The sequence below is a fragment of the Thamnophis elegans genome, chromosome 9 (genome assembly GCF_009769535.1).
Source record: "Thamnophis elegans isolate rThaEle1 chromosome 9, rThaEle1.pri, whole genome shotgun sequence".
In the NCBI taxonomy this organism is placed as follows: domain Eukaryota; kingdom Metazoa; phylum Chordata; class Lepidosauria; order Squamata; family Colubridae; genus Thamnophis; species Thamnophis elegans.
In genome coordinates, this window is record NC_045549.1 from 6,932,155 (window position 1) to 6,960,123 (window position 27,969).

At 43.8% G+C, this 27,969-nt stretch overlaps 1 protein-coding gene across 3 annotated transcripts in view; it reads right to left on the reverse strand.

The window, feature by feature from the left end:
* SLC4A4 (solute carrier family 4 member 4) overlaps positions 1 to 27,969 on the reverse strand; it is a 175,386-nt gene that overhangs the window by 58,248 nt on the left and 89,169 nt on the right. For 2 of the 3 annotated variants that reach the window (XM_032224275.1, XM_032224274.1), the window contains exons 5-8: positions 27,180 to 27,340; positions 24,296 to 24,475; positions 12,072 to 12,148; positions 1,602 to 1,759 (exon numbers count right to left, since the gene is read on the reverse strand). In XM_032224275.1, the coding sequence (XP_032080166.1) occupies positions 1,602 to 1,759; positions 12,072 to 12,148; positions 24,296 to 24,475; positions 27,180 to 27,340 (576 nt within the window). The remainder of the gene's footprint in view (positions 1 to 1,601; positions 1,760 to 12,071; positions 12,149 to 24,295; positions 24,476 to 27,179; positions 27,341 to 27,969) is intronic. The other variant, XM_032224276.1, reaches the window with a different exon arrangement.

Here is a 27,969-nt window from a genome sequence, read left to right on the forward strand (position 1 = left end):
GGTTTGCAGAGAGAAAAAAACTTTTTTTTTTAATTTTCCTCTTCAAAACTTTGCTGCGTCTTATACAGCAATGCGTCTTATACTCCGAAAAATTCGGTAGTTTCCACCCATTGCTTCTTCTTCTACCCTCACGTGCCTTAGAAAATAGCTTGACTCCCTCTTCTTTGTGGCAGGCCCTGAGATATTGGAACACTGCTATCAAGTCACCCCTAATCCTTGTTTTCATTAAACTAGACATACCCAATTCCTACCATTTTTCTTCATAGGCTTTAGCCTCCAATCAGACATTCCTGCTGATGTGCAGCCGTCACATAAAACCTTTATTCACTCTCACCAGGTAGGGATATCACAGCCATGTGACACTCATGGCCATAAGCTTTGCACAGGAGGGTCCTTTAGATTAAAATTAATGACTTCCTTCTCCCAAAAAAACAAATTCCCTTACCTTCTTCCTCATTTTGTCACAACAACACATTTCGGTGACATTGGCATAATAACTACTATGCAAATATATGCTATTTGAATATGTGTGCAATTCCGGGAGAAATAAAAGCTTTCGCCGCAATACCTTTGCAGAAGCCAACAGCATAAATTATTTATTTTCAATCAGCTAATTAGAACTGTCATATAAATAAATAACGAGGTTTTGAAGAGGGCAAGTGGCTATATTGCAGCAAAGTAAATGCCATGTTTTGCTTTTTAAAAGAGAGCAAACAGCAAACTCAATATAAGGGGAATTAACATTTCTACAGACAGCTGCGTTAAAATAAACATTTATCTGCGCAGAATAGATTTCCATATGTTGACTGACACATCTATGGAGTGTTTCTGGAAAACTTCTAAGTGATTGTTGAAAGTTTCAACAGCAGAGAAAACAAGTTTTCCAGAAACTCTCCATGAAAAATAATAATCTTTTTTGTGACGTGGCTTATTAAAGCAATCACTGGATGGCAGGTACATTTTTAAACTTTAAATGTAATTTTTAAAAAAAAATACACAGTAACAGATAGAAAACTGTTGTGGCCCAGCAGGAGCCATTGGAGCTGCCACCAGACTCCGACAGCGAGGGGCGCTATGAGTCAGCCCTGGAGGATGTGGAGGACCCTGGACAAGGTTCCGACTCCGAGGAGGGTGCAGAGAGACTGGTTGGCCACCAGGTGGCGCCTGAGCCTTGAATCAGCGGGGAGGAGACAAGGGAGAGTGATCCAGAAACCAACAGTGAGTTGTTCCGGGATGAATGCCATCGAAGTGCTACTCAGCGTCAAGAACAACTACATAATTACAGGAGGTAATTACGCTCAGCTGGTGGTCATTAGGCTCCTCTCCAGACTATAAAAAAGACTGCTTGTGCCAAGCCCTTCTTGCAGAAGTCAACGCTTTGACTAAAGAGAAACTAACTTGGCAGGCTGGATTGCTGCCAGAGTTAGTCTGAATTGCTGCCAAGGTTTGTCGGACTTGCCACCAAGGTCCTTATCTGTTTGTTTACTTGGCTTTCAGCCACCGAGATTCTGGTCTTGTTATTAAAGGACATTCCATTTAAGCGTGTCTCAGCTTTCGTTACCGGACGGAGGAGGGGGTCAGAACAGAAAACACTTCTTTACCGAGTAGGTACGGGGACTTCTGTTAGAGCCCCAAGCATGACTGCTTGCTGTAACCGCACGAAGGCAATGAACGGGTTTTCCAAAAAATCGACTTCTCCAACCAGCACATTGGAGGCCTCAGCATCCCGAGGTAACTTCTTCATGAATTTGTTCTTCAGCTGAGTGAAAAAAGAGAAAAACAAATGTTTTAAATGTTTTACTCCTCCTAGCATCAAACCAGAAAGCAACTTGCAGATGGTGTGATTAAAGGTAAAGGTTCCCCTTGCACATATGTACTAGTCATTCCCGACTCTAGGGGGCGGTACTCATCTCTGTTTCAAAGCCAAAGAGCCAGCGCTGTCCGAAGACATCTCTGTGATCATGTGGCCGGCATGACTCAACGCCGAAGGTGCACAGAACGCAGCTACCTTCCCACCAAAGGTGGTTCCTATTTTTCGACTTGCATTTTTACATGCTTTCGAACTGCTAGGTTGGCAGAAGCTGGGACAAGTAACGGGAGCTCACTCTGTTACCCGGCGCTAGGGATTCGAACCGTCGATCCCTTTCTGATCAACAAGTTCAGTGTCGTAGCCACTGAGCCATCGCCCCATGGTGTGGTTATCTTCCTCTTAATCCTTAAAAATAATTCTAGCTGAGAACAAAAATGATCATACTTGGATAGCAAATATTTTGTCAGCTATCGAAAGCTAATCCTCCATATATTAGGAGAGTGATTGGAACAATTTCTATGAGCATCTAATAAGAATTCCATCCTTCACGCTAGCATGTGTTTTTGTAACGCACGCAACTGAATCTAAAACTGTGTGATCAGAAATTACACAGGGGGAAAAATACACAAATGGCTTGAGAATAGGAAAGTGTGCAGATTTTTATTGTTAGGTATAGTAACAGGTAAGCTACCATATTTTTCGGAGTATAAGATGCACTTTCCCCCCCATAAAGTGGGTGAAAATTTAGGTGCATCTTATAGACCAAATACGGGCATTTTTGGCTTCCCAAACCCTCCATGCGTCGTGTTTTCGCCTTCCTCGGCCCCCAAAAGCACTTTGCAGGCCAAAAATGGGTGCATTGTTGGTGAAAACAGGCCCATTTCTGCGAAAATTGTCCATGCGGAGCACTGCAGAGTGATTCTAGGGACCTGGGAGGATGAAAATGCGACATGCGGAAGGCTTGGGAGTGCAAAAATGGGCCGGTTTTTGGCAAAAACAGGCCATGCGGAGCACTACAGAGTGCTCCTGGGGGCCTGGCAGGCCGAAAATCCAACATGCAGAAGCCAAAAACTACTTTTTTGCTGTTTTCCTCCTGTAAATTTAGGTGCGTCTTATAGTCCGAAAAATATGGTGGTTAAGAAAAGTATGTATTTAATACTGCACGTTTTGACAGCCATGGGGATTGTATTTACGCAATCCTGGACGAAGGGAAAAAACAGCACGAGATGAAGAAATGATTTTAAAAAATCCTAGAAATGGACAGATTGACATTAAGAATTAAACGGGAAGAAGATATGAAATATTATCAAACATGGAATCTATTTTATCAATGGTTGGGGGGAGAGGGTGGAGATTAAGAATGTCATATGTCTTGTTAAGCAAACTAAATTCCCACACAACACGATGTTCGTTAAGCACTAAATATCTCTTAATAAAATCCCCCAGTTAATAAGTGTCCACCGCATAGACTAACAGTTGGAAGGGACCTTGGAGGTCTTCTAGTCTAACCCCCTGCTTAGGCAGGAAACTCTACACCACTTCAGACAAACGGTTATCCAACATCTTCTTCAAAACCAACAGAGTTGGCGCATTCAGAACTTCTGGAGGCAAGTTGTTCCACTGATTCACTGTTCTCACTGTCAGGAAATTTCTCCTTAGTTCTAGGTTGCTTCCCTCCTTGATTAGTTTCCACCCATTGCTCCTTGTCCTGCCCTCAGGGGCTTTGGAGAATAGCTTGACTCCTTTTTCTTTGTGGCAACCCCTGAGATATTGGAATACTGCATCAGCCAGCATTTCTACAGAAGAGAACTCAATACAAAGCAAAGGATGATGGAGAAATTGCTGTCAAAAAACAGCTGAAGCCTTGCGTATTTCCCAGGTTAACTGCAGGCCACAGTCACACCAATTGTCAATCACGAGGGCCATCTGGAAGAGACAGGTGAAATAGAACTCTACCGCTCCCTGATCTATTATTGATGGAAACTGCATAATAAATTATCTGACCTGACCTGGTAAATTGGATGCCGAGGCTTATAGAGTAATGGATGGAGACAAACAAGGAGTTCCATTTTATTGAAAAACTAGTATAAAAAACTAGATGTCCGGGTATTTATTTATAAGGAGAAAATGTCCGGACCAAATGTCATTTCTAACGTTGGATTTTCCCCCTTACCAGTGGATGCCCCCTTGTGGAGTACTGTGAAGCCGTTACCATGGCAACTCCACTGCGCTGTACAGTAGAAGCCATTTTATGGCAGTACAGTAGAAGCCATTTTAAGGCTGTATCTTAACAGGAACACACCCCCTGAGGGGTTTTAGGGGTGTCTTACCCTCACAATATTTTTCTCCAGAAGGTAAGCCATCTGTGTACCAAGTTTGGTTGAAATTGCTTGAGGCGTTCCAGGGTTATGCTGGGACGAACAAATGAAAACACACACGCACGCGCACACACATACAGAAAGGGAGGGAGGGGGGGAAGAGAGAGAGAGAGAGAGGGAGATGAGAGAGAAGTACAGATGAGAGAGAATATAGCTGTAATTATTCATCCTGTCCCCAACTAGCCAATAGTCATGCAGGGAAATGCCTATTATAATATTATACTGAAAGAGTATAATTCCATTGTAATGAAAGATGATTAGGGGAGGCTAAAACATAGGAAGAACGGTTGCAGGAACTGGGTAGGTCTAGTTTAATGAAAAGAAAGACTAGGGGACAGATGATAGCAGTCTTCCAATATCTCAGGGGCTGCCCCAAAGAAGAGGGAGTCAAGCTATTCTCCAAAGCACCTGAGGGCAGAACAAGAAGCAATGGGTGGAAACTAATCCAGGAGAGAAGCAACTTAGAACTAAGGAGAAATTTCCTGACAGTGAGAACAATTAATCAATGGAACAACTTGCCTCCAGAAGTTGTGAATGCTCCAACACTGGAAGTTTTTAAGAAGTGATTGGACAACCATTTGTCTGAAGTGGTGTAGGGTTTCCTGTTTGAGCACGGAGTTGGACTAGAAGACCTCTAAGATCCCTTCCAACTGTTATGCTGAGTAAGACTGATATTTGAGGATACGGTTTCCCCCAATTTCTCGTAACAAATCCTTCCCTCCCAAAAATGAATTCATGCCACATTACATGCCTCCAAAATAGTATTGTAACTAATATTACTCTTCTCTGACTTGTTCATGTCCAGCAGAAATCAAAAAGCTGACTCCTTTCGGAAGAAACAGGGATTCTGAAATTCCACTTTGCAAACGGATTGCAAATAGTCTTTGACTTACAACCACCTAGAGCAGTTATTTCTCAACCTTGGCAACTTGAAGATGTCCTGACTTCAACTCCCAGAATTCTCCAGCCAGCATTTGTTGGCTGGGGAATTCTGGGAGTTGAAGTCCGGACATCTTCAAGTTGCCAAGGTTGAGAAACACTGACCTAGAGACGGTTCAAAGTTACAACAGCCCTGGCAACATTTAACTTATGACCATGTTTCACACTTGCGACCCTGGCAGCGTCCTCCTGGTCACGTGATTTACATTCAGAGGCTTGGAAATTGGCTCATATTTATGACGGTTGCAGTGTCCCGGGGAGGGGGGAGGGGTCACGTCGTCCCCCTTTTGCGAACTTCTGACAAGCAACGGCAACAGGAAAGGCGCTGAGCTTCCCTTAACAACTAATTTAACAACTTCGGTGATTCGCTTAACAAATGTGGCAGGGAAAGTCGTAAAGTGGGGCAAAGCTCCCTTAACAAATTTCCCGCTCAACAAGATAAATGTTGGGCTCAACTGTGGTCATATGTTGAGGACTAGCCGTACCCTACTGGCTACCAGTTGTGACCTGCCAGTGGCCAGTGGAGCTGGCGGCAGATTCGGACAGTGAGGAGGTTGAGGAAGAACATGGGCCAGTCCTGGAGTCTGGGGAAGGCTCTGATGAGGGCTCTCCATCGGAGGCAGAGATGGGGCCCAGGGCCGTCTGACAGTTATCAGCTGCCTTCGGAATTGGGTATCTGTGGGGCAGAAGAACAGCTGGAGCCTGTTCCCAGTGTGCGCATGCACAGAGCTGCCAGGAGAAGGAACAGTTAAGAAACAAGGGTGGACTCGGGAGTAAGGCCACAGGTGGACAGTGAATGGCCCCTCCCATAGGGAATAAAAGAGGAGCGAAAGGGGAGTGGAGTTTGCAGGAGGCAATGAGTTCCATTCATCAGGATGAAGATCTGTTCCTGACTCCTTGCCAAGTAATTGCTGCTACAGCGTGGCGTTTGGAAGATATCGGCCTGGCAGCTCTCCAAGCCTGATAAAGGTCTGTGGTTGTCATGAAAGACTGTTTGCAAGGCCTTTGCTGGAGAGGAATCCCCTTTAGCCTAAATAAAAGGGGTTTTCTCAGGACAAGGAGTCAGCTTCATGCTTTTGGGAAGCCTCGGTCGGAACACCTGCTTCCTTTCAGACGGTGTGTGTGTGTGAAGGGCGCACACCATCTTGCTTCATCGCTGCGGGGTGAATCCAGGACACGGGGAGCAAACCCGGGCACCGACGCTTATTCCCAGTGAATGAAAGGGTTAGACTATCGCCAGCGCCGATGGACGGAAGAAAGAGGCTGAGCAAGTCAGTTCTTACACAACCCAGCCGAGGAGTAAGCTTCCCACAGCAGGAAAGGCTGTCGACATTTTTATTTGGGCGAAGCAAGAGGCATTCTTCAACTTCGAGACAAACCTCTTTATAAACTTTAGAATTTGCGTGGACAAAATGAAGAGGGGGGGAACAGTCTTTCCCGTTGATATGGCAACCCAGGAGTCGGGGAAGTGCCTCAAACACAAGAGACAAGAGACTTCTGTCTACTATTCAGCTGGCCAAGGGCATCCAGACATACTCTGCATCTTAAGCAGGTGTTCCCCAACATCTCCCATAAAAACGGAGACCCGATTCTCATGAATATTGTTGGAAGACGCTCAAGTGGAACACAATTTTTTCATCTGTGCCTGAAACTGGACTAAAATTCCCACCCACCTCCCATCGACAGCCCCGTCCCGTTCATTTCTGCAAACTTCGTAGAATTTAAAATATAAGCCATTGGGGGGGGGGAAGGTAAGGAGAGGCCGCGGAGATTCACTTTGGGGGTGGGGAGGGGAGGCAAAGGGAGATTGGCAGCTGGAGGAGGATGAGAGTCCAACTTCCTGTAAAGAGTTCACCTAATCCTCAAAAACAAGAGGCCGCATTAACAAGGATAATGGGTGTATCTGTTCTGCTGGAGAGAGGCTGGAGCCTGATTCTGTTTCCAAAGAAACCCGGGGGGACACCTAATAGTCCCTTTTTAGAAAAAGAATAAATCCTGCAAGTCACAAAACGCACGCTTGCATGCACGCTCTCTCTTCTGAACTGAGGTCACACTGCCTTCGTGAGTTTCAAGGAGGTTTGTATCAGATTTGCAACTGGCAGGGCAGAAGTAAAAACAAAACTCTTGCAGAAAGACTAAAATTCTCTCTCTCATCCGTCTATCTATCTGTCTGTCTGTCTGTCGGTCTATCTGTCTCTCTGTCTATTAATCTGTCTATCTGTCTATTTATCTGTCTGTCTATCTATTTGTCTGTCTATCTATCTATTTGTCTGTCTATCTATCTATTTATCTATCTATCTATATCATCTATCTATATCATCTATCTAACATCTATCTATCTATCTATCTATCTATCTATCTATCTATCATCTATCCATCTAACATCTGTCTGTCTGTCTGTCTGTCTGTCTAGCTAGCTAGCTAGCTAGCTAATCTCTACCATCTTTCTCTTTCTCCCTTTTTTTCTTATCTATCATCTATTTATCATTTAGCTCTATCTATCTATCTATCTATCTATCTATCTATCTATCTATCTATCTATCTATCTATAATCATCCATCTAACATCTATCTATCTATCTTCTATCCATCTACCTCATTTATCTATCTATCTATCTATCTATCTATCTATTTATCTATCTATCTATCTATCTATCTCTAATCATCCATCTAACATCTATCTATCTTCTATCCATCTACCTCATCTATCTATCTATCTATCTATCTATCTATCTATCTATCTATCTATCTATCTATCTATCTATCTATCATCTATCTATCTATCTATCTATCTATCATCTATCTATCCATCTATGATCTATCAATCTAATCATCCATCTAATCATCCATCTAACATCTATCTATCTATCTATCTATCTATCTATCTATCTATCTATCTATCTATCTATCTATCTATCGTCTATCTAATCTCTACCATCTTTCTCTTTCTCCCTCTGTTTTCTTATCTATCATCTATTTATCATTTAGCCATCTCTATCATCTGTCCGTCCGTCCGTCCGTCCGTCCGTCCATCCATCCATCCATCCATCCATCTTTATCCTGTCTTTATTACTTTATAAGTAACTCAAGGCAGTGAACATACCTAAACATTCATTTCTCTCCTATTTTCTGCACAACAACAACTCTGTGAGGTCAGTTGGGCCGAGAGAGTGAGTTACCCAGCCAGCTTTCAACCCTAGGGCAGGACTAGAACTCACAGTCTCCTGGTGATTGGCCCAAAGTCACCCAGCTGGCTTTCATGCCTAAGGCGGGACTGGAACCCACAGACTCCTGGTGATTGGCCCAAAGTCACCCAGCCGGCTTTCATGCCTAAGGCAGGACTAGAACTCGCCGTCTCCTGGTTTCTAAGCCAGCATCTTAATCATTGCACCAAACTGGCTGTCAATTTATCCCGGCCATAAATTATACCGCTACTTATAATTATGCCTTCACATCCATTCATCCATTCACGTACACAAAGGCATCTTGCGTAGTACTAGTCAAAATATAAATCTCTCCAGCTCGTGGCAACCTTTCCTCTTTCAACTCACCTACTGCGTCAGCAACTCAACTCTATTTATGGGAGAATGAAATAGGGAAACTCACTTCAAATTTGAGCAAGTGTAAATGCAAGTGAGAACAGCAAATCTATTTTCTCCGAAGATGAAAAAGAGGGGAAGGAAGCTAGCAAGATAGTGATAAGTTAACGAAGGATACCTAAAAATGTACCTAAAAAGAAATGTTGTATAATAGTTGAACTTGGGTAACATAGGCATATATAGCTATGTTTATCAGGAAGGGCGCTATGGTGTTGGTTAAAAAAAAAGATTACGAAAAATGCAGAAATAATGCTCATGTCCATGTTTATACTTATACCTGTTATCTTTTACATACTTGACAAACTAAACAAGCAAACAAATACATAAATTCCTGTGCATAGGCATCAGTGGCAATAAATCGATTTAACGGGACCGTCCACATGGGGACCTGATTTTTTGCGCCCCTTTGTTGGTTCCTGTTTTTCCTGTACATCTTACTTGAAGAGTGGACTCCTTCCCTGCTGTTCCTATTTAACAGCACAGCGTGTGGGATCCGGTGCTTTGTGCTTCATTCATTCTTTATCCCTTGATAAATCACCACTTCATAATCAATCTTCAGCTTCCAAGTATAACAAGCAAAGACACTGAACTGCCAGCCAAAGATAAATCCTGACTGCTGCCACAGGAAGTCCTTGACTTATAGCCACGACTGAGACTGGAATCTCAGTCACTGAGTGAAGCAGCCTTTAAGAGAGACCTATATCCACAAACCCTCAAACTGTCTACCGTGGGCCTCACCCCATCCCTGAGAGGTCCGTATAGGGAGCATGCAGAAAGCGTGTATGAAGAAAATCAGGCAGAAAATATTCTGTGCTATCAGGTGATGTTATATGATCATGATGGCAAACCTATGGCATGCATGTCACAAGTGGCACACGGAGCCATATTTGCTGGCACACCAGCAGTTAGCTTCCAGAGGGCGGGGGGAGGCTATTTTCGCCCTCCCCAGGCTTCAGGAAAGCCTCCGGCAGCCGGGAAGGAGCAAAAATAGGCCCAACCGGAAGTTAGGGAATGATCCATTTCCAGCTTCCGGAGAGCCTCTGGGAGGGCAGGGGAAGCCGTTTTTGCCCTCCCCAGGCTTCAGGAGAGCCTGGGGAGGGGTTGTGTGTGCATACAATTTTGGCACACCGTAAGAAAAAGCTTCGCCATTGCTGTTATAGGAGAAGACCAAGCTGAACCCGTGGGAGGGGTGAAATTTGTCCATCAGTCCGGTGTCCCCTTTTGCATCCACAAGAAATCTGAGTCCAGCCCACTTTGAATTCTTATCCACCGCCAATTTGTTTTGACCGTTAGTAGTTCAGATTCTTAGAAGAGCTTAAGCTTGCAACACAGGTAGTAGTCGACTTGCAACAGTTTGTTTAAAGTTACAGCGTCACTGGATAAATGTGACTTATGAACTTTTTTCATAGTTACGACCCCTGTAGCATGTGATGAAAATTCAGACGCTTGGCAACTGGTTCGTTTTTTATGACCTTTGCTGTGTCCCAAGGTCACGTGATCACCTTGTGGTGACCATGTGACAAGCGAAGTCAACGGGGAAGCCGGATTCACTTAACAACCAGGTTACCAACTTAGCAACCACAGTGATCCACTTAACAACGGTGGCAAGCAAAGTTAAAAAAAATGAGACAAAACTCACTGAATAAATGTCTTGCTTAGGAACAAAGATTTTGGGCTCCATTCTGATAGTAAGTTGAGGATTAACCTGTAAATCTTTATGCCCTATACGTCCTGACTTCCCAGGCGTTTGACAGATATAATATTGCATGTTTAAAATATAAACAGTATCAATAAACTGCTTAGCCTACATGCAGATTAACAATGGAAGAAGGAAAATTATTGAAGGAACATAAAATTTCCCAAAAAACAAGAAGGAAAAAAACCCTGCCTCTCCAGCAATTTAAATTTAGATGACTAGTGTGTTTTTTTGCTTAATAAGCCCTCACCAGAATATTTATTAACTCAGATCCTAGTTACTGTCTTACTATGCCAATGACTTTTTTGATTTCTCAATTCAGTACAGTACATGCAAACAGCTCCCATTAGAGTCACACAGTCTTTAAAAAGAACCAAAAACTCAGTTTCTTTATAGGACCTGAACAGGTTACCTCAACTTTTAATTGGAGAACTGACAGTTGATTAAAACCAGTAATTTAATCCACAGAGTGATAAGATAAAGGTTTCCCCTCTCACATACGTGCTAGTCATTCCTGACTCTAGGGGGGGAAGTGCTCATCTCCGCTTCAAAGCCGAAGAGCCAGCGCTGTCCCAAGATGTCCCTGTGGTCATGTGGCCGGCATGACTAAACGCCAAAGGTGCATGGAACGCTGTTATTTTCCCACCAAAGGTGGTTCCTATTTTTCTACTTGCCTTTTTTACATGCTTGGCCATGGCTCCATAAATCTATATCTATTAAAGCCAAGTACCCCTCACGCATCACAAAATCTTCAGAACCGTAAAGCCTACAAACTTGAAATTTGGCACGTATGTTCCTCTCGGTTTCTAGGTGCTCGCTAAGAAAGGATTTTTTTGAAATGACCGCCAGATCATTAGTATTTCTTCTACAGTAATTAACACAGACTGATGCTAAGGAGTTCTACTCCCCCTCCCCACCTGAAAAGAACTCTGTTCCAACTGCCAGTTGCCTCACATTCCGTTACCTCAGTTCAAACTGGCAGACATTCCACTCCTTCACTCAGGAGCAGTCTGGGGGCCTCACCAAAATGTCTATGAATTCCACCTATGGAACTGCTTCCAGACTCAAGGTGGCAGGAGCGATATTCCCTTATGTTTCAATCACCGACCACCACTGAGCCGACAGATTGTGAACGGAATTTCTCCTGCACTGAGCCGGTGAGATTTGAACAGCCGAACTGCAGAACTGCAGTCAGCTGAAGTAGACTGCAGTGCTGCATTTAACCACTGTGCCACCTCGGCAATATACTGCTTCACAGTGCTCTACAGCCCTCTCTAAGTGGTTTACAAAATCAGTATATTGCCCCCAACAATCAGGGTCCTCATTTTACCGACCTCAGAAGGATGGAAGGCTGAGTCAACCTTGAGTCAGTCAGGATCGAACTCCTGGCAGTGAGTAATGAGTTAGCGTGCAATACTGCAGTCAGCTGAAGTAGCCTGCAGTGCTGCACCCTAACCACTGCGCCACCTCGGCTCCTCACATCATATCTTAAGCCCAAATCAAGCAAATCAAGTACTCTAATGGCTTCTATAGATGACAACAAGCAACGGTTCAGGAATCTTTCCATTTTTGTCCTCACATTCTCATTCTTCTGCATCATAGACTCACCCTGAAGAAGAGGACACCGATGGCCACAAAATTGAAGCTTACCTGCTCCTTGTCCGGTTTGTCAGAGATGTCGTTCAAACTAGAGGACGTCAGGTTTCTGGGTGTCAAGGCTGGGCTACCTGAAAGTACAAGTTCCAAACCAATGAACACAACTGTTGTAATATGTTGGAGACAAAAAAGGACTCAAGTCTATAGCAATGCCTCATGAAGATAACCTGATAATTGCACAAATCTTGTATGGAAACCTTGAATTAAAGAAGAACTTGAGACAAGCTTGGCTCTGGGTGACTAAACGGAAACGACCATGGATTTTTCTCCAGACTTGTTTAAGGATTATTATTTTTTTCTTAGTTTCCCAGCTCTGGAATTTGCATGGGATCTCCCAGCAAGAGACTAACTAAGCCTATCTTAAAGGTAAAGGTTCCCCTCGCACGTATGTGGTAGTCGTTCCTGACTCCCGGGGGCGGTGCTCATCTCCGTTTCAAAGCCAACGAGCCAGCGCTGTCCGAAGACGTCTCCGTGGTCACATCACCCCAAATTATGTAACATCGTCAGTGCATCAAACTAGCCCTGATGATGTTATCCAGTTTGCATAATGAAATGTCTGCAAGAAAACAGCCAAGCTCAGACAGCCCTAAAGAGGGATCAGTCTGGGACCCTTAAGTACCACGAGCTATTTAGATCCACTGGGATTCCATTCCACCTTCTCAAACTCCAAACTTATCTAACTCCAACATGTACACTGGGAGCATTGGAGACTGATTCCTTCTGTGTCGAATCATACCTGGCCAATAAAGAATTCTATTCTATTCTATCCTATCCTATCCCATTCCATTCCTATTCCTTTTCATTCTATTCTATTCTAATCCTGATTCTTCTATTTCATTCCATTCCTATCCCTATTAATTCTATTCTATTCTATCCTATCCTATACTATCCCATTCCATCCCTATTCTTATTCATTCTATTCTATTCAATACTATCCCATTCCATTCCTATTCCTATTCATTCGATTCTATTCTAATCCTGATTCTTCTATTCCATTGCATTCCCATCCCTATTAATTATATTCTATTCCTATTCTAATCTATTCTATCCTATCCCATTCCATTCCTATCCCTATTCATTCTATTCTATTCTAATCCTGATTCTTCTATTCCATTCCATTCCTATCCCTATTAATTCTATTCTATTCTATTCTATCCCATCCTATCCTATCCCATTCCAATTCCTATTCCTATTCATTCTATTATATTCTAATCCTGATTCTTCTATTCCATTGCATTCCTATCCCTATTAATTTTATTCTATTCCTATTCTATTCGATTCTATCCTATTCTATCCCATTCCATTCCTGTTCTTATTCATTCTATTCTAACCTATCCCATTCCATTCCTATTCCTACTATTCTATTCTAATCCTGATTCTTCTATTCCATTCCTATCCCTATTAATTATATTCTATTCCTATTCCTATTCTAGTCTAGTCTATTCTATCCTATCCCATTCCATTCCTATTCCTATTCATTCTATTCTATTCTAATCTAATCCTGATTCTTCTATTCCATTCTATTCCTATCCCTATTAATTATATTCTGTTCCTATTCTATTCTAGTCTATTCTATCCTATCCCATTCCTATTCCTATTCATTCTATTCTATTCTATTCTATTCTAATACTGATTCTTCTATTCCATTCCATTCCTATCCCTATTAATTCTATCCTATCCCATCCCATCCCATCCCATCCCTATTCCTATTCATACTATTCTATTCTAATCCCAATTCTTCTGTTCCATTCCATTCCTATTCCTATTAATTCTATTCTATTCCTACTCTATTCCTTTCCATTCTATTCCGTTGCAAGAGTCTTCTGCATATGCATTTTTTTATTAACATATCAGTTTAACTGGGCTTCACATGTGGAGCTGCTCTTTTGCACTTGGTGTAAAGTTTTACGGAGCATGCAAAGAATAACTGAACAATATCACGGCATAACCACTCGGCACTTCCTCCCGGCCCTTCCCAATTTTGGATATACATGATTCGTAGGACTTTTTTTTTTTGCCTCCTGAGTATAAAATTTCCCTTCCCTGATACAAGGAGCCCTATGAGGTCTTATTATTACCTTTCAAAATAGCTAAACACAGAAGGAGGGTGAAGGAAAAACTGAATGACTCTATAAAAAGTCAGAAAGACTCGATAAGAATATAAAGCGGAATACTGAACAGGCATAAGCAAGAATCAACCTGTCCAACAGGAGGGAAGCATGTATGAAAAGCAGAAGGGGTGGAATAATGTACATTCCAACAATAACTGCCACTATTCTATACAAAGATAAATTTATTTTCTTTCAGTAGTCCTAGATTTGTAATGCTTGATGGCATTTCATGCAATATTGTGTGTATGTGTGTATCTGCGTTTGTATATGTATACATATACATACATACATGGAACATGCATACATGTTTTGCTAGAGCAACTGGAATTTGGGGCTCGATTCTGGTCGTAAGTTGAGGACTATCTGAAGTGAAGTCTGTTACGCAGCGTGGAAACCTCCTGACTGAATTGTGGACTTGGAAAATTCCAACACAGCCCGAATTCACACGTGGCTGGGGAAGTTTTTAACTAAACATTGCACGTAATCCTAAGTAACTAACCAGTCCTTCCAAATAGAACTATCGTATGTCTCACATGTGTTAAACCACCAACCCGTCACCAGAAAAGTAAATGATATCCAAGCAAGGCTACTGAGTTCAACTCTCTGCATCGTTAAGAGATGGAGGCGTTTTGGGGGTTGGGGGAAATAAACAAGTTTTCTATCCCAACCGACCTGCGCAGACTGTGGCTAGGTAAAGGTTCCCCTCGCGCATATGTGCTAGCCGTTCCCGACTCTAGGGGGGAGGTGCCCATCTCCATTTCAAAGCCGAAGAGCCAGCGCTGTCCAAAGACGTCTCCGTGGTCATGTGGCCGCCATGACTCAATGCCGAAGGCGCACGGAGCGCTGTTACCTTCCCACCAAAGGTGGTTCCTATTTTTCTACTTGCATTTTTTTAACGTGCTTTAGAACTGCTAAGTTGGCAGAAGCTGGGACAAGTAACGGGAGCTCAGTCCGTTACGTGGGGCTAGGGATTCTAACCGTCGAACTGCCAACCTTTCAATCGACAAACTCAGCATCTAAGGCACTGAGCCACTGTGTTCTCCAATGGGGCTAGAGAGCAACTTCTAATGCTCTAAGAGGAGCAACTTCCCATTGTTCTGACCCGGCTCCCAAACATGATAAACCCTCTGTAGTTAAATCAATGATTCCTTTATTTAGCAGCACTGGCTAAAAGTCTCTCTCCCTGTCACAACAGGCCCCTTCTGTCCCAGGGACCAGCCCATAGATTTCCACTGTTCTCCTCTCCTCTCCCTTCTGTGCATCCATGCATCAGACACTGGATCTAGCTGTTCTTCCTTAGCCACCTCCAGATTGGGGGGCTCTGGAGGTGGCTCTCCAGATGCTCTCATGGGGAATCTCCATCGGAGGGCTGACAGATGGCTCAGGCTCCACCTCCATCTCTGACAGCTCCATTCACTCTTCCCCTCTTGGAGCTCTCAGGTTGCCTTGATGCTGACCCTGACTCCCACACCCCCTCCTCCTCCTCTGATTGGGCTGCTGGAGGGGATGGCGGCTAACAGGCCACCACACTCATTGGGCATCTGCCTCGTCACCAACCTAAGAGAATGCAGCCAACAGGAATTGCATGATGGGGGTTGCAGTCCCTATCTGGGGAAACCCTAGATGAGGAAGGCTTGTGCGCACTACCCTCCCTTGCCTTTTTGCATTCAGTATTTCAAGTCTTGAGCATTTCACCACAGCCCCTTAATAACAATAGGACTTAAGACTTATATAGCAATAGCAATAGCAGTTAGACTTATATACCGCTTCATAGGGCTTTCAGCCCTCTCTAAGCGGTTTACAGAGTCAGCATATCGCCCCCAACAACAATCGGGGTCCTCATTTTACCCACCTCGGAAGGATGGAAGGCTCAGTCAACCCTGAGCCGGTGAGATTTGAACAGCCGAACTGCAGAACTGCAGAACTGCAGTCAGCTGAAGTAGCCTGCAGTGCTGCATTTAACCACTGTGCCACCTCGGCAATATACTGCTTCACAGTGCTCTACAGCCCTCTCTAAGTGGTTTACAAAATCAGTATATTGCCCCCAACAATCCGGGTCCTCGTTTTACCGACCTCAGAAGGATGGAAGGCTGAGTCAACCTTGAGTCGGTCAGGATCGAACTCCTGGCAGTGAGTAATGAGTTAGCCTGCAATACTGCATTCTAACCACTGCACCACCACGGCTCTTATAATAGCAACAGCAATAGCAGTTAGACTTATATACCGTTTCATAGAGCTTTCAGCCCTCTCTAAGCGGTTTACAGAGTCAGCATATTGCCCCCAACAACAATCCGGATCCTCATTTTACCCACCTTGGAAGGATGGAAGGCTGAGTCAACCTTGAGCCGGTGAGATTTGAACAGCAGAACTGCAGAACTGCAGTCAGCTGAAGTAGCCTGCAGTGCTGCATTTAACCACTTAACCACTGCGCCACCTCGGCTTATAAGTTTGATACTCATCTCTGCCTGTGCAGTGTGAGGTTTAAACCCCTGGTAGGAAGAACTGGGTGACTCTTCCAGGAAAGGATGGATCCGGGAATTGCCTTCTCCTGATCCCTGGACTAGCCACCACCCGGGTCTGCATCTTCCCATGGTCCACTTACTTAGCCATCCCACGCTGGGGCTGCGTTGCATTCCGATTTCATCATCCAGGGTGCAGGTTGCTAGGCAGGGCACAGAGCTCTCAAGTGGGTAGCGAGCTTTAGCGTTGCAAGCAGAAGGCAGAGCAGCATTCAAGAGCAGCAGACGAGAAGGAGACAAGAGAGTTAGGAAGGAGAGAAAGAAGAGCCACCTTCCCCAATGTGGGAACTTCCAGATCGGTTGGCGCTGCAAATCCCAGAACTTCCAATGTATCTAGAGGGTCTCAGGTTGGGGTGGGTGTGTGGCCGAAGTAAAGCTAAGTAAAGAAAACAGAATCGAGATGTGAACGTTTCCTTGAATCAAGAGGCCATAGAGAACAACATGCCCCCATTCATTTGCCAAACGCCTTTGAAGTGAATAGGTAGCAAATGCACTGCGTACATTTTGGGCGCGTGGCCATTTGTAGTTTCGAGACATTCTTCTTTGTGAATATCTGCGTTGGCACATGAGAGGGGGGAGGGCCGGGAAGGGCAAAAGAGGAGGGGAGGGGGGATGGAGAGAGGGAAGAGGGAAGGGCAGGGGAGAAGAGGAGGGGAGAGATGGGATGGAAAGAGGAGAGAGGGGATGGAAAGAGGAGAGAGGGGAAGGGAGGGGAGAGGATGGGGAGAGGGGAGGGATGGGGAGAGGGGAGTGCAGAGGAGGGGAGAGGAGAAAGGGAGGGGAGAGGGAAGGGCAGGGCAGAAGAGGAGGGATGAGGAGAGGAGAGATGGGATGGAAAGAGGAGAGAGTGGAAGGGAGGGGAGAGGATGGGGAGAGGGGAGGGATGGGGAGAGGGGAGGGGAGTGCAGAGGAGGGGAGAGGAGAGGAGGAGCGGGCAGGGCAGGGCAGAAGAGGAGGAGAGAGATAGGGAGAGGGCATGGCAGAAGAGGAGAGATGGGATAGAGAGAGGAGAAGGGAGAGGATGGGGAGAGGGAGGGAAGGGGAGATGGGAGGAGAGGAGAGAGGAGAGAAGAGGAGAGGAGAGGAAAGAAGAGAAGAGAAGAGAAGAGAAGAGAAGAGAAGAGAAGAGAAGAGAAGAGAAAAGAGACCATACACATTCCAGAAAAAGAATACAAGAAACAAAGCTGGAATTTAGCAACCGTACGTAAGATTTTCTTCTTTAACTTCATAACCATTCTCATATTTTTTTTGTCAGAAATATGGGAATTAAGTCATTGGCATTGAGCAAAGTCCCGTAGCTGTTTGCATGATATTGTATCATTTACTCCATATATTTACACCTCCTGTCTGAGCCGGAGCATCTTCTCCCAAACTACAAGTGAGTTGAGACCACAAAATCCAGGTTTCCTGCCCCCAGGAATAAAGGAACAATGGTCACCCTTTAAAACCAAAAGTCTTTTTCCTAGGCCAGGAAAAGCTTTTTTAAAAATTTGACCACAGCGTTAATGACAGCAACTGTTAGCAGATAGATAGCTAAGTTCTAGAGAGAAACAAGGAGCTGTATTTTGGTTTCCCTAAAACAATTCAGCAAAATGACTTATTTTGACATTTCGTCGCATTCTAGAAATACAGAGTAGCCGTAAATAGCAATATTCCTATAAGAGGAGGTAAACGTCCCCCAAATTTGATTAAGGGCTGGGCCTATGTACGTATATTCCTAAGAATCCTTAAGAAAAAGGGAGAGCCATAAGGAGAGCATCATATTCATTTCCAGCCTGCTGACTTCTAGATATTCGGGACTTCGATTCTGAGCTCCCAGCCTTTGTGGCTAACTAAATTCTGACGGTTAGGATGCTAAACCCTTGAATGGTAGAATGCCATTGATTGCAGGGGTGGGCAGTTAATTTTCACATGAGAAACTGGGACTGTTGAGGAGAGACAAGCCAGTAGGATCTTGAAGGTGCCTCGTGTTGAGGACTCGGAAAGTCCTCGACATACGACCTGGCAGCTAGCAACAGGCCAGGCAGCGCCCTGATTGGCTAGGGTGCGGCATCGCCTGTTGCTAGCCGCCAGAGGCGCCCTGATTGGCTAGGGTGCAGCGTCATCGGTTGCTAGACGCTGAAGCGCGCCCATTGGTTATCCCTGCTTGACAGCCCGTTTAAATAGCTGTCAAACAGGGGATGGTGCTGAATCGCCTGTAAATAGTTGAATGAAAATAAACCTCTTGTTACGGCAGTGCTGGCTCTCGTCTCATCTTTCCGCCGATCCTCAAAACTAGGGCAGTGATGGGTAACCATTTTGTCGCCGCGCCCCATTTGGGCCTAGTAGGCCTCATTGCAGCTCCTGGGACCAAAAATGGCCCACGGGGGGGGGGGCACACTCTCCCTGCCCTGTGTGCATATGCACACAACCCCAAGCTCCATTTCTTAGCCAAGGGAACCAGTGTTGTCGGAAGACACTTCTGCGGTCACGTGGCCAGCGAGTCTATATACACGAGGCGCACAGAACTTGTCACCTTCCCGCCGAAGTGGTACCTAGTTCTCTACTCGCATTTGGATGCTTTCGAACTGCTAGGCGGACGGGAGCTGAGGCAAGTAATGGGAACTCAAACCCACTTTGCAGCGTGTTCAGGTCTCGAACCCGGGCTGTTTCAGCTTTCCAGGCTGAAAAGCTCAGAGTCTTTAACCACTGAGCCACCGCACCCCCATCTGATCTAGAGTATCGTATTTGTAAGACCAGACTACAAAACACCTGAGATCTGGATCGTAGTCAAGCACAAGCTTAAATCCAGCCATTTAAGAGGATGTAATAAATGGGCTTTTCAAAAAAAAAAATGTCCAGGTTTTTAAAAGTCAAGATGGTGACGATGATGATAATGTAGAGGAAGAGAAGGAGGAAGATTTCATGTTTAATGAAACCAGGGTCAATGTTATATACTACTTGAGTGCTGTATCTTCTCTCTGGACTAAGTTTTAACTTTCCCTACCTAATATGTTCTAAATCAGGACAAGCAAAACTGAGCTCAGCGACCTAAAATGTTATCTGGTAGAAATTTCCGAGCAAAATCTGTTGGTTTTCTTTTACCTAAATAATACTGAAACAAATGCAAAAACTTTCGCACACATTATTTTATAACTCCTCACGGGAAGATACTATAAGCCCAAAATAGAAGTCTGGCTCAAATTTTGCAGGTTGGATTCGAATGCATGCTGAGAAATGTGGGGGGGGGGAAAACCGCAATTTGTACCCTGAACATTTGGAAATGTGTTATTCGTGCGATTCCAGTGCGTTATCTTGGCAATGAATAAAACGTGTTTCATTTTGTATGATTTAAAATAAACGTGACAATGACTCATTTAGCTTGCTCCTTTTAACCTGTCAATCCTCTCCTTCTGGTTCTTTTTTTTCTTTCTTTCTTTCTTTCCTTTCTGGCATTAGTTTTCAAGTTTCTGCATTATTTAACTATTTGAAATAAAGCAGAAAATGTTTCGAGAACAAAATCCCATTGACCTGCTTCATAGTCAATCCAACGTGATGCCAATTGCAATGTATCTTCCTGATACATTTTAACAACATCCAGCTTAAATAAGTAATCGTGATAAATAAACGATGCATTCTTTGTTTTAGGATAGGACTGCAGGGTTCTCATTTCTAACCCTAAGCTTGTACTATCTCCAGCTATTTTATTAGAATAGCTGGCTTTTAGGAAACTATGATCCTATTTTTAAGAAATTATTTCATTCGCTCTTAAAAGCATGGTGTTATTTTTTTTTCCCTCCTTCTTCTGCTACAGTCTTATCACTTTTCAATTTCATCTACTGTATTTTTCAGAGTATAAGACACACTTTTCCCCTCCTAAAGAGGGTAAAAATGTGGGTGTGTCTTACATACCCAAATATAACCCCACCCACCCATCGGCCCCCACCCTTTGGCCTCTACCTCCTAGCAATTGCATCCTTGCCAGCAAACAGCAAACAGCCTTTTTCAGTTTCAGCTTCAGCACAGCCTGATTAGCACAAGCAGCTGATTGTTGGTTGGATCGGCCTCCCAACGATCAGCTGTTTCAGGCTGCAAGGATTGCCATTGCCTATTGCTGCCTCTGTGCGCCCCATTTTTGGCCTCCACATCCCATTTTTGGCCTCTGCGCACCGCGTTTTCAGCCTCCACATGCCCCATTTTCCACTTATTCCGACCCCTGCTGCCCGGAATGGGTATGGTAATCACTGCAGCCTGAAACAGCTGAGGGCTGTTGGGAGGCCGATCCAACCAACAACCAGCTGCTTGTCCTAAACAGGCTGTGCTGAAACTGAAATGGGCTGTTTGCTATTTGCTGCAAGGAGGCAAATTGCTGGGAGGCAAAGGCAGATTTTTTTTCTTGTTTTCCTCCCCAAAGCTAGATGCGTCTTATACTTCAGGGCGCCTTGCCTCTGAAAAATACGGTATTTTCCTCTTCACTCATATTCACTAGTCTGCAGCACTTAGGTTAGGAAGGAAATCTTTTGAAAGTGCAATTCAAATTTGTCTCTGACAAAGGAAGCAAATTAGAGGCATGTACCATTTCAGAAAAGGTGACATTTTCTTTTAAGCGACGTAATGCTATTATTGTTCTCACTGCAATTTCATCTCCAAAGGTGGTAACAGTATTACTTTCTGGGTTAAGTTTGTGAGGCTTTCATCATTTTCCTATTGAAAAAAAAAGCTTTTTAGAGGGGAAAATGGATAGTTGTACTTACTCTCCAAATTGCATCTAATCTGCAGATCCTGGGAAATTGTAAAAGTTCAAGTATTTCTAATACGTTCTACACTTTCTAGGTCAAGATCTGTTCTTGTCATATATTTTTTCCTGATTTAGATTTTTGAGAACCAGTTCCCCGTAATGATAATCGTGCAGAAAAAGACTTTCAAATCATAAGTTTTTATCAAGCACGTGTCCCTGCCTTAAATATGGTATTTTAGTAACCAGAAATTTTGGCATTTATTGCCAGGGGGTTTCTTCCTCCGGAAACCCCCCCCCCCAAAACCAACAACCACCATACCCCATTTCCCCCAGCCTCACTGAGAAGCTTCCGAGACCATCCCTGATTCACAGAGAAACCCGTTTGGTACCATATGAAATGGAAGCGAACCCCCCCCCCCCCGGGGGAGGGTGGGAACCAGAGAGAAACCCACCACCCTTCTTAACGGAGAATCAAAGGGGAGGGGGGGTTAGGAAGGTTAAGGGAGGATCCAACCACACAGAAGTCCCTTCTTCGAGTGGGCAACGTGGGGAGGGGGGAGAAACTATCCCAAGGTGAACAGGGAGTGAGTGAGTCAGACATTGTTGGGGAGAAAAGGAGGAGGGCAGGTTGGCTCAATGCGTGTGGGAGGTTTGGCACGGGTGAGGAGGGGGAGAGGGCTTGTGGAAACCATTCCCTAGAACAGGCGTCTCCAAGCTTGGCGACTTTAAGCTGGGTGGACTTCAACTCCCAGAATTCCCCAGCCAGCTTTGCTACCCGGCTTAAAATCGCCAAGCTTGGAGACCTAAGGATCCTGACATCACAATTTCTCAAATTGTAAGGTAGGAGGGAAAGATGAGGAAATAACACCCCCACACCCCCTTTGGAGCAAGCTTAACCACCAATTCAAGTGCACAAATACATGACATGTGGTTACCTTAAATATGGTATTTTAGAAGAGGGAATGCTTTTTCGCATGAACTCCATTGTATTTCCACTGTGTTTCCCACCCACCCCCACCCTTGCTACATTAAAAAGAAATGAGGAAGAAAAAGCAGAATCATTATTCGAGTGGTATCATCATAGCTGGATAGCACCATGAATCTGCCATAAGGTCATATAAGCCGCAGCTGAACAGAATTTACACCTGCCTGGATACAATGCAAAGATAAATCTCTATGGAGATCTTAGCCATCCAGGTTGCCCCAAGGTGTTTTTTTCAAGAGGCAACTGGACTTTCTGGTTTTTCTTCGAAGACATTTTGCTTCTTATGTGAAATATTTACAGACCCCTCACATCCTGGACATAAATGTTTCAACTTCTACCCTCAAAACGACGCTATAGGGCACGGCACACCAGAACAACTAGACACAAGGACAGTTTTCCCCCAAACGCCATCACTCTGCTTAACACAGCTAATTCCCACAATGCTGTCAAACTATTTACTAAGCCTGTATTACTATTTTTCTTCTCATCCTTCCTATTACCTAACTCCTTCTCTACTTCTGACTATAACCTTCTTGCTTGTACTTTTATGACTTGTACTGTTTTATTTGTTTCCTAGTATGATTTGATTGCTTTATAGTAAGCTATGAGTATCACTAAGTGTGTATCTTATGAATCTTAATGAATGTAACTATTTTACTTTTCTTTATGTATACTGAGAGCATATGCACCAAAGACAAATCCTGGTGTACCCAATCATACTTGGCCAATAAAGAATTATATTTTATTCCATTCCATTCCATATTTTCTATTCTATTCCATTCCATTTATTCTATTCTATTCCATTTCATTTCCATTCCATATTTTCTATTCCATTCCATTTATTCTTTCTATTCCATTCCATATTTTCTATTCTATTCCATATTTTCTATTCCATTCCATTTATTCTATTCTATTCCATTCCATATTTTCTATTCTATTCCATATTTTCTATTCCATTCCATTTATTCTATTCCATTCCATATTTTCTATTCCATTCCATTCCATATTTTCTATTCTATCTATTCTATTCCATTTCATTCCATTCCATATTTTCTATTCCATTCCATTTTATTCTATTCTATTCCATCCATATTTTCTGTTCCCATTCCACTATTTTCTATTCCATTCCATTTATTCTATTCTATTCCATTCCATATTTTCTATTCTATTCCATATTTTCTATTCCATTCCATTTATTCTATTCCATTCCATATTTTCTATTCCATTCCATTCCATATTTCTATTCTATTCTATTCTATTCTATTTCATTCCATTCTATGGGGGAAAAAATCACCTTTGGGACAACCATGACCTGCATGACTGAGAATCTCTCCACAGACATTTAGCTCCAACTTTTAGGCATGGCCATGCAACAATACACCCGCACCAGTACCACTACAACGGAGGGCACCACCGCGCTGCGTTTGTCCTTCTTCTCTGTGGACAGCGCTCGCATTTCAGGCACGGGCCCAAGGCTAATGAAACCAAAGGACATCCGCAGCAATTCCCAGGCTGGAGCAGAGAGGTGTTAAGAGCCATGCAACACAGCGCTACAAGCCTTCGGAAATCCAGAACTGATAAATCCATCAGTAGGATCTGCTAAGCCAGGGATCCCTCAACCACCCCCGGTCCGTGGCCGCAGCATGCCAGCAACTGGGCCATGGAAACAAGCGAAGCCCCATCTGTGGGAATGCAGGCAGCAGGTGAAGCCACGCCTCCCTCCGGTCCACGGGGAAAACCTCTCTCCATGGAACCGGTGCCCCAAAGGTTGGGCGCTGCTAGGCTAAGTTACTCATGTCTTAGATGCGTCTCCATGAGCCGAGAACAGAGTTAGCTTTTCAGAGTGTCTCTATGGGAAGGCCGCAGCCCACCAGCCTCTGCATTACCATTATCAGGGTTGGTTAACATCCTACTTGCACTGGAGACGGTCTTCCCAATGTCGGCCAACGATCGGAGGTTGGATTTTTTGGTCTGGTGCCGGTGTTTCCTGAGCAGTGTGTAGACAACCTTGTCCTTCATGTCTTGCTTTAGCAGGCCGGTCTCGATCTGGTTGTCCACAACCATCTCTGAAAGGCGGAAAAGAGACCATCATCAACCGGAGGAGGAGGAGAGGGTTCCACCACAAAACCGCGGACGACAAAATCGCGGTCGATGAAAGCTCGTATGTGACATCATCACAGCGCGACGAAAAAGATCGAAAAATGTAAAAATAAAGCGAAAACCTTACCCTAACCCCCCAAACCTAACCCTAAACCTAACCCTAAACCTAACGCTTAACCTAACCCTAAACCTAACCCTAAACCTAACCCTTAACCTAACAAAAAACCTAACGCTAACCCTTAACCTAACGCTAAACGTAACGCTAACGCTCTAAACCTAACCCTAACCCTTAACCTAACCCTAACCCTAACCCTAAACCTAACCCTTACCTTTATGTGAATCGGCTTGCTGTAATTTAATTTTTATTTCAATTTTTTGATCTTTTTCGTCGCGCTGTGATGACGTCACATACGCGCTTTCGTCGACCGCGCTTTTGTGGAACGCGGTTTTGACGGGTCACGGAGGAGAGGCGGGCAAAGGTGAAAAGTGAAGAGAAAATCAGCTGAAATGGCAAAACTGGACACTTTGGTTAAAGAAAAGAACATAAGTGTTTCCACGTCACTTGTGAACTCCACGCTTGAAGCGGAAAAGAATGAAACTTTGATTCTGGGCTTTGCAGATTAGATTGATAGAGCTTTAGAGAAATGGCTTCCTTGTACTATTACTAGCCGATTACCCGGCGTTGCCTGGGTATTTATTGATAGGGGGAAAATGTCCGGACCAAACGTAATTTCTAATGTTGGGTTTTCCCCCTTGCCAGAGGGAGTCCCATTGCGGAATACTGTGAAGACGTTATCATGGCAATGCCACTGGGCTGTACAGTAGAAGCCGTTTTACGGCAGAACGGTAGAAGCCATTTTAAGGCACAACAGGCTGCATCTTAACATAACACACACCCCGAGGGGTGCTAGGGGTGTCTTACCCCACAGCATTTGTTTCCAGAGAGTAAGTCATCTGTGTACCAAGATTGGTTGAAATTGCTTGAGGCGTTCCAGAGTATGTGGAGGAGGGAGCGAGGAAGAGGACGGAGGAGGAGGAGGAGGAGGAGGAGGAGGAGGAGAGGAAGAAGAAGAAGAAGAAGAAGAAGAAGAAGAAGAAGAAGAAGAAGAAGAAGAAGAAGACGAAGAAGAAGAAGTTGTGATTTGATGGTAAAGCTTTATTTTACTGTAACAGAGAAAGTCGGAAGTCAATGTTTCTTTTTCTCCCCCCCCCGCCATCTTTCCTAACTTCTCTTCCTCTCCCCACTCCCAATGTTTTTCTTTTTACCTTTGTATGTTGCATTTTACAATACTTTATAATTAAAAAATGTTAAACCAGAACGAAAAAGTGAAAAGCTGGTTTTATGTTTGTGCCTGGGCTCATAAACTTCCAAGAGGCAAACCAACAGGGAAGGTTTCTTCAGTAGGTTGCATCCCACCCATCCAGCTACCATTACAGGTAGCCCTCAACTGGGGCCATGTGTGCGTGCCCCCCCCCGCTTCGTTTTCACTGGCAGAGGACTCTAGGAGACCATCCAGGAGTGACGTCAAGCTGATGAGTGACGTTGAGATGACCACACCCCTCCCGTCCGACCAAGGTCAAACACAACCCTGATGCGGCCCTCAATGAGATCAAGTTTGACACCTCTGCTCTACACATTCTGGTAGAGGGAGGGGCACCATCCTGAGTCCGAACATTCAGGAGACTAATCTCTGGTCCCATTGATCAACCCAGATTAGATTCTCAAGAATCTTTAAGAAGATGGACAAAGGAGAAATGGCCCCCAAAAAGGGAAAATTAAATAGTAAAGGTGAGATTAAAGGAGAAAGATTGGGGGGGGGGGGGTGGAATTAGGGAGAGGTCCTAAAACAAGAGAATTAAAAAGGAAAAGAAAGATTGGAAAGAAAAAATATAGAAAGAAGGAGAAGGGGAAGGAGAAGGAGAAGGGGTGGAGGTGGAGGTGGAGGTGGAGAAGAAGGAGAAGGAGAAGGAGAAGGAGAAGGAGAAGGAGAAGGAGAAGGAGAAGGAGAAGGAGAAGGAGAAGAAGAAGAAGAAGAAGAAGAAGAAGAAGAAGAAGAAGAAGAAGCAGCAGCTAGTTGAATGGATGCAGAGAAGTGAAGTTCCTGAGAGACTAAGAGAAAATAATTGAAAAGAGGAAAAAATGAAAAGGATTTACTAGTAGAATAGAATGAAATCTGGTAAAATATAACCAATGGTATACAGCTAATATGATGTGAGGGAAATAGATTAATCCTATTAATTGTGGATAATTAACTAAGTGAAATGTTTACTGTATAAAATTGAATTTGAGGATATATGATATTGAGAGTAAAGAAGAAGAATAGATGGGAATGATTATGTTGAACTTGATTAACTCGGAGAGGCAATAAGGATATTGTTTATATATTAAGGATCAATTAAAGTTAAGCTGGAAAATATGGAAAGAAAATAAGATGATTAAAATGTGAAATGAAAATAGGATGTAAAATGAACTACACATAACAGCATGTAAAAAAAAAAAGCAGGGGGGGGGGGGGAATCCGGACAACACTTTGTTTATAAAAGAAGTTAAAATATCTAATTTAAAAAAAAAACCCTTTCTTTCTAAAAAGAAAAATCTTTAAGACCACCAACCATTCTTCTAAGTCAAAGATGCTACGCACGTAACGGTCCACCTCTGTTAAGACTTACCTACGACTTGAGGGAGTGTAGAGGCCTCCAAATCCAGCAGAATTGAGCCTTTCTCTATGCATGTTCTCAGCTCAAACAAACTGTGAAGCGACAACGTCGCAACGTGGGGCTTACTCCACCTCTCCCCTCCTTCCTCCACTTTCTCTTCAAATTTTATCCACCTGGAACGAGAAAAAGAATTCACGAGGCTGAACTTTTATCTAAAGGTGCGTCTCAGCCTGCCGAAAATCGGGTAAGGTGAGACTAAGGTTGATGAGAAAAAAGGAAACCAAATAGCAATAGCAGTTAGACTTATATATCACTTCACAGGGCTTTACAGCCCTCTCTAAGCGGTTTACAGAGTCAGCATATTGCCCCCAACAACAATCTGGGTCCTCATTTTACCCACCTCGGAAGGATGGAAGGCTGAGTCAACCTTGAGCCGGTGAGATTTGAACAGCCGAACTGCAGATAGCAGTCAGCTGAAGTGGCCTGTAGTACTGCACCCTAACCACTGCGCCACCTCGGCTCTTGGTAGATTGGGAAAGAATTTTGAACACAAATTGTAAACTAACACAATCAGCAGCACTTAAAGAAAATATATACAAAATGTTTTACCGTTGGCATTTATCACCAACAAGATTGGCTAAAATGTACCCAAACATGAAGCCGACCTGCTGGAAGTGTAAAAAAGTACAAGGGACTCATTATCACATATGGTGGACCTGCCCGGAAACACAAAAATATTGGACAAAAATTTGGAAATGGGTGCAAGAAATTACAGGAGACCAGATAAAATATAAACCCGAAA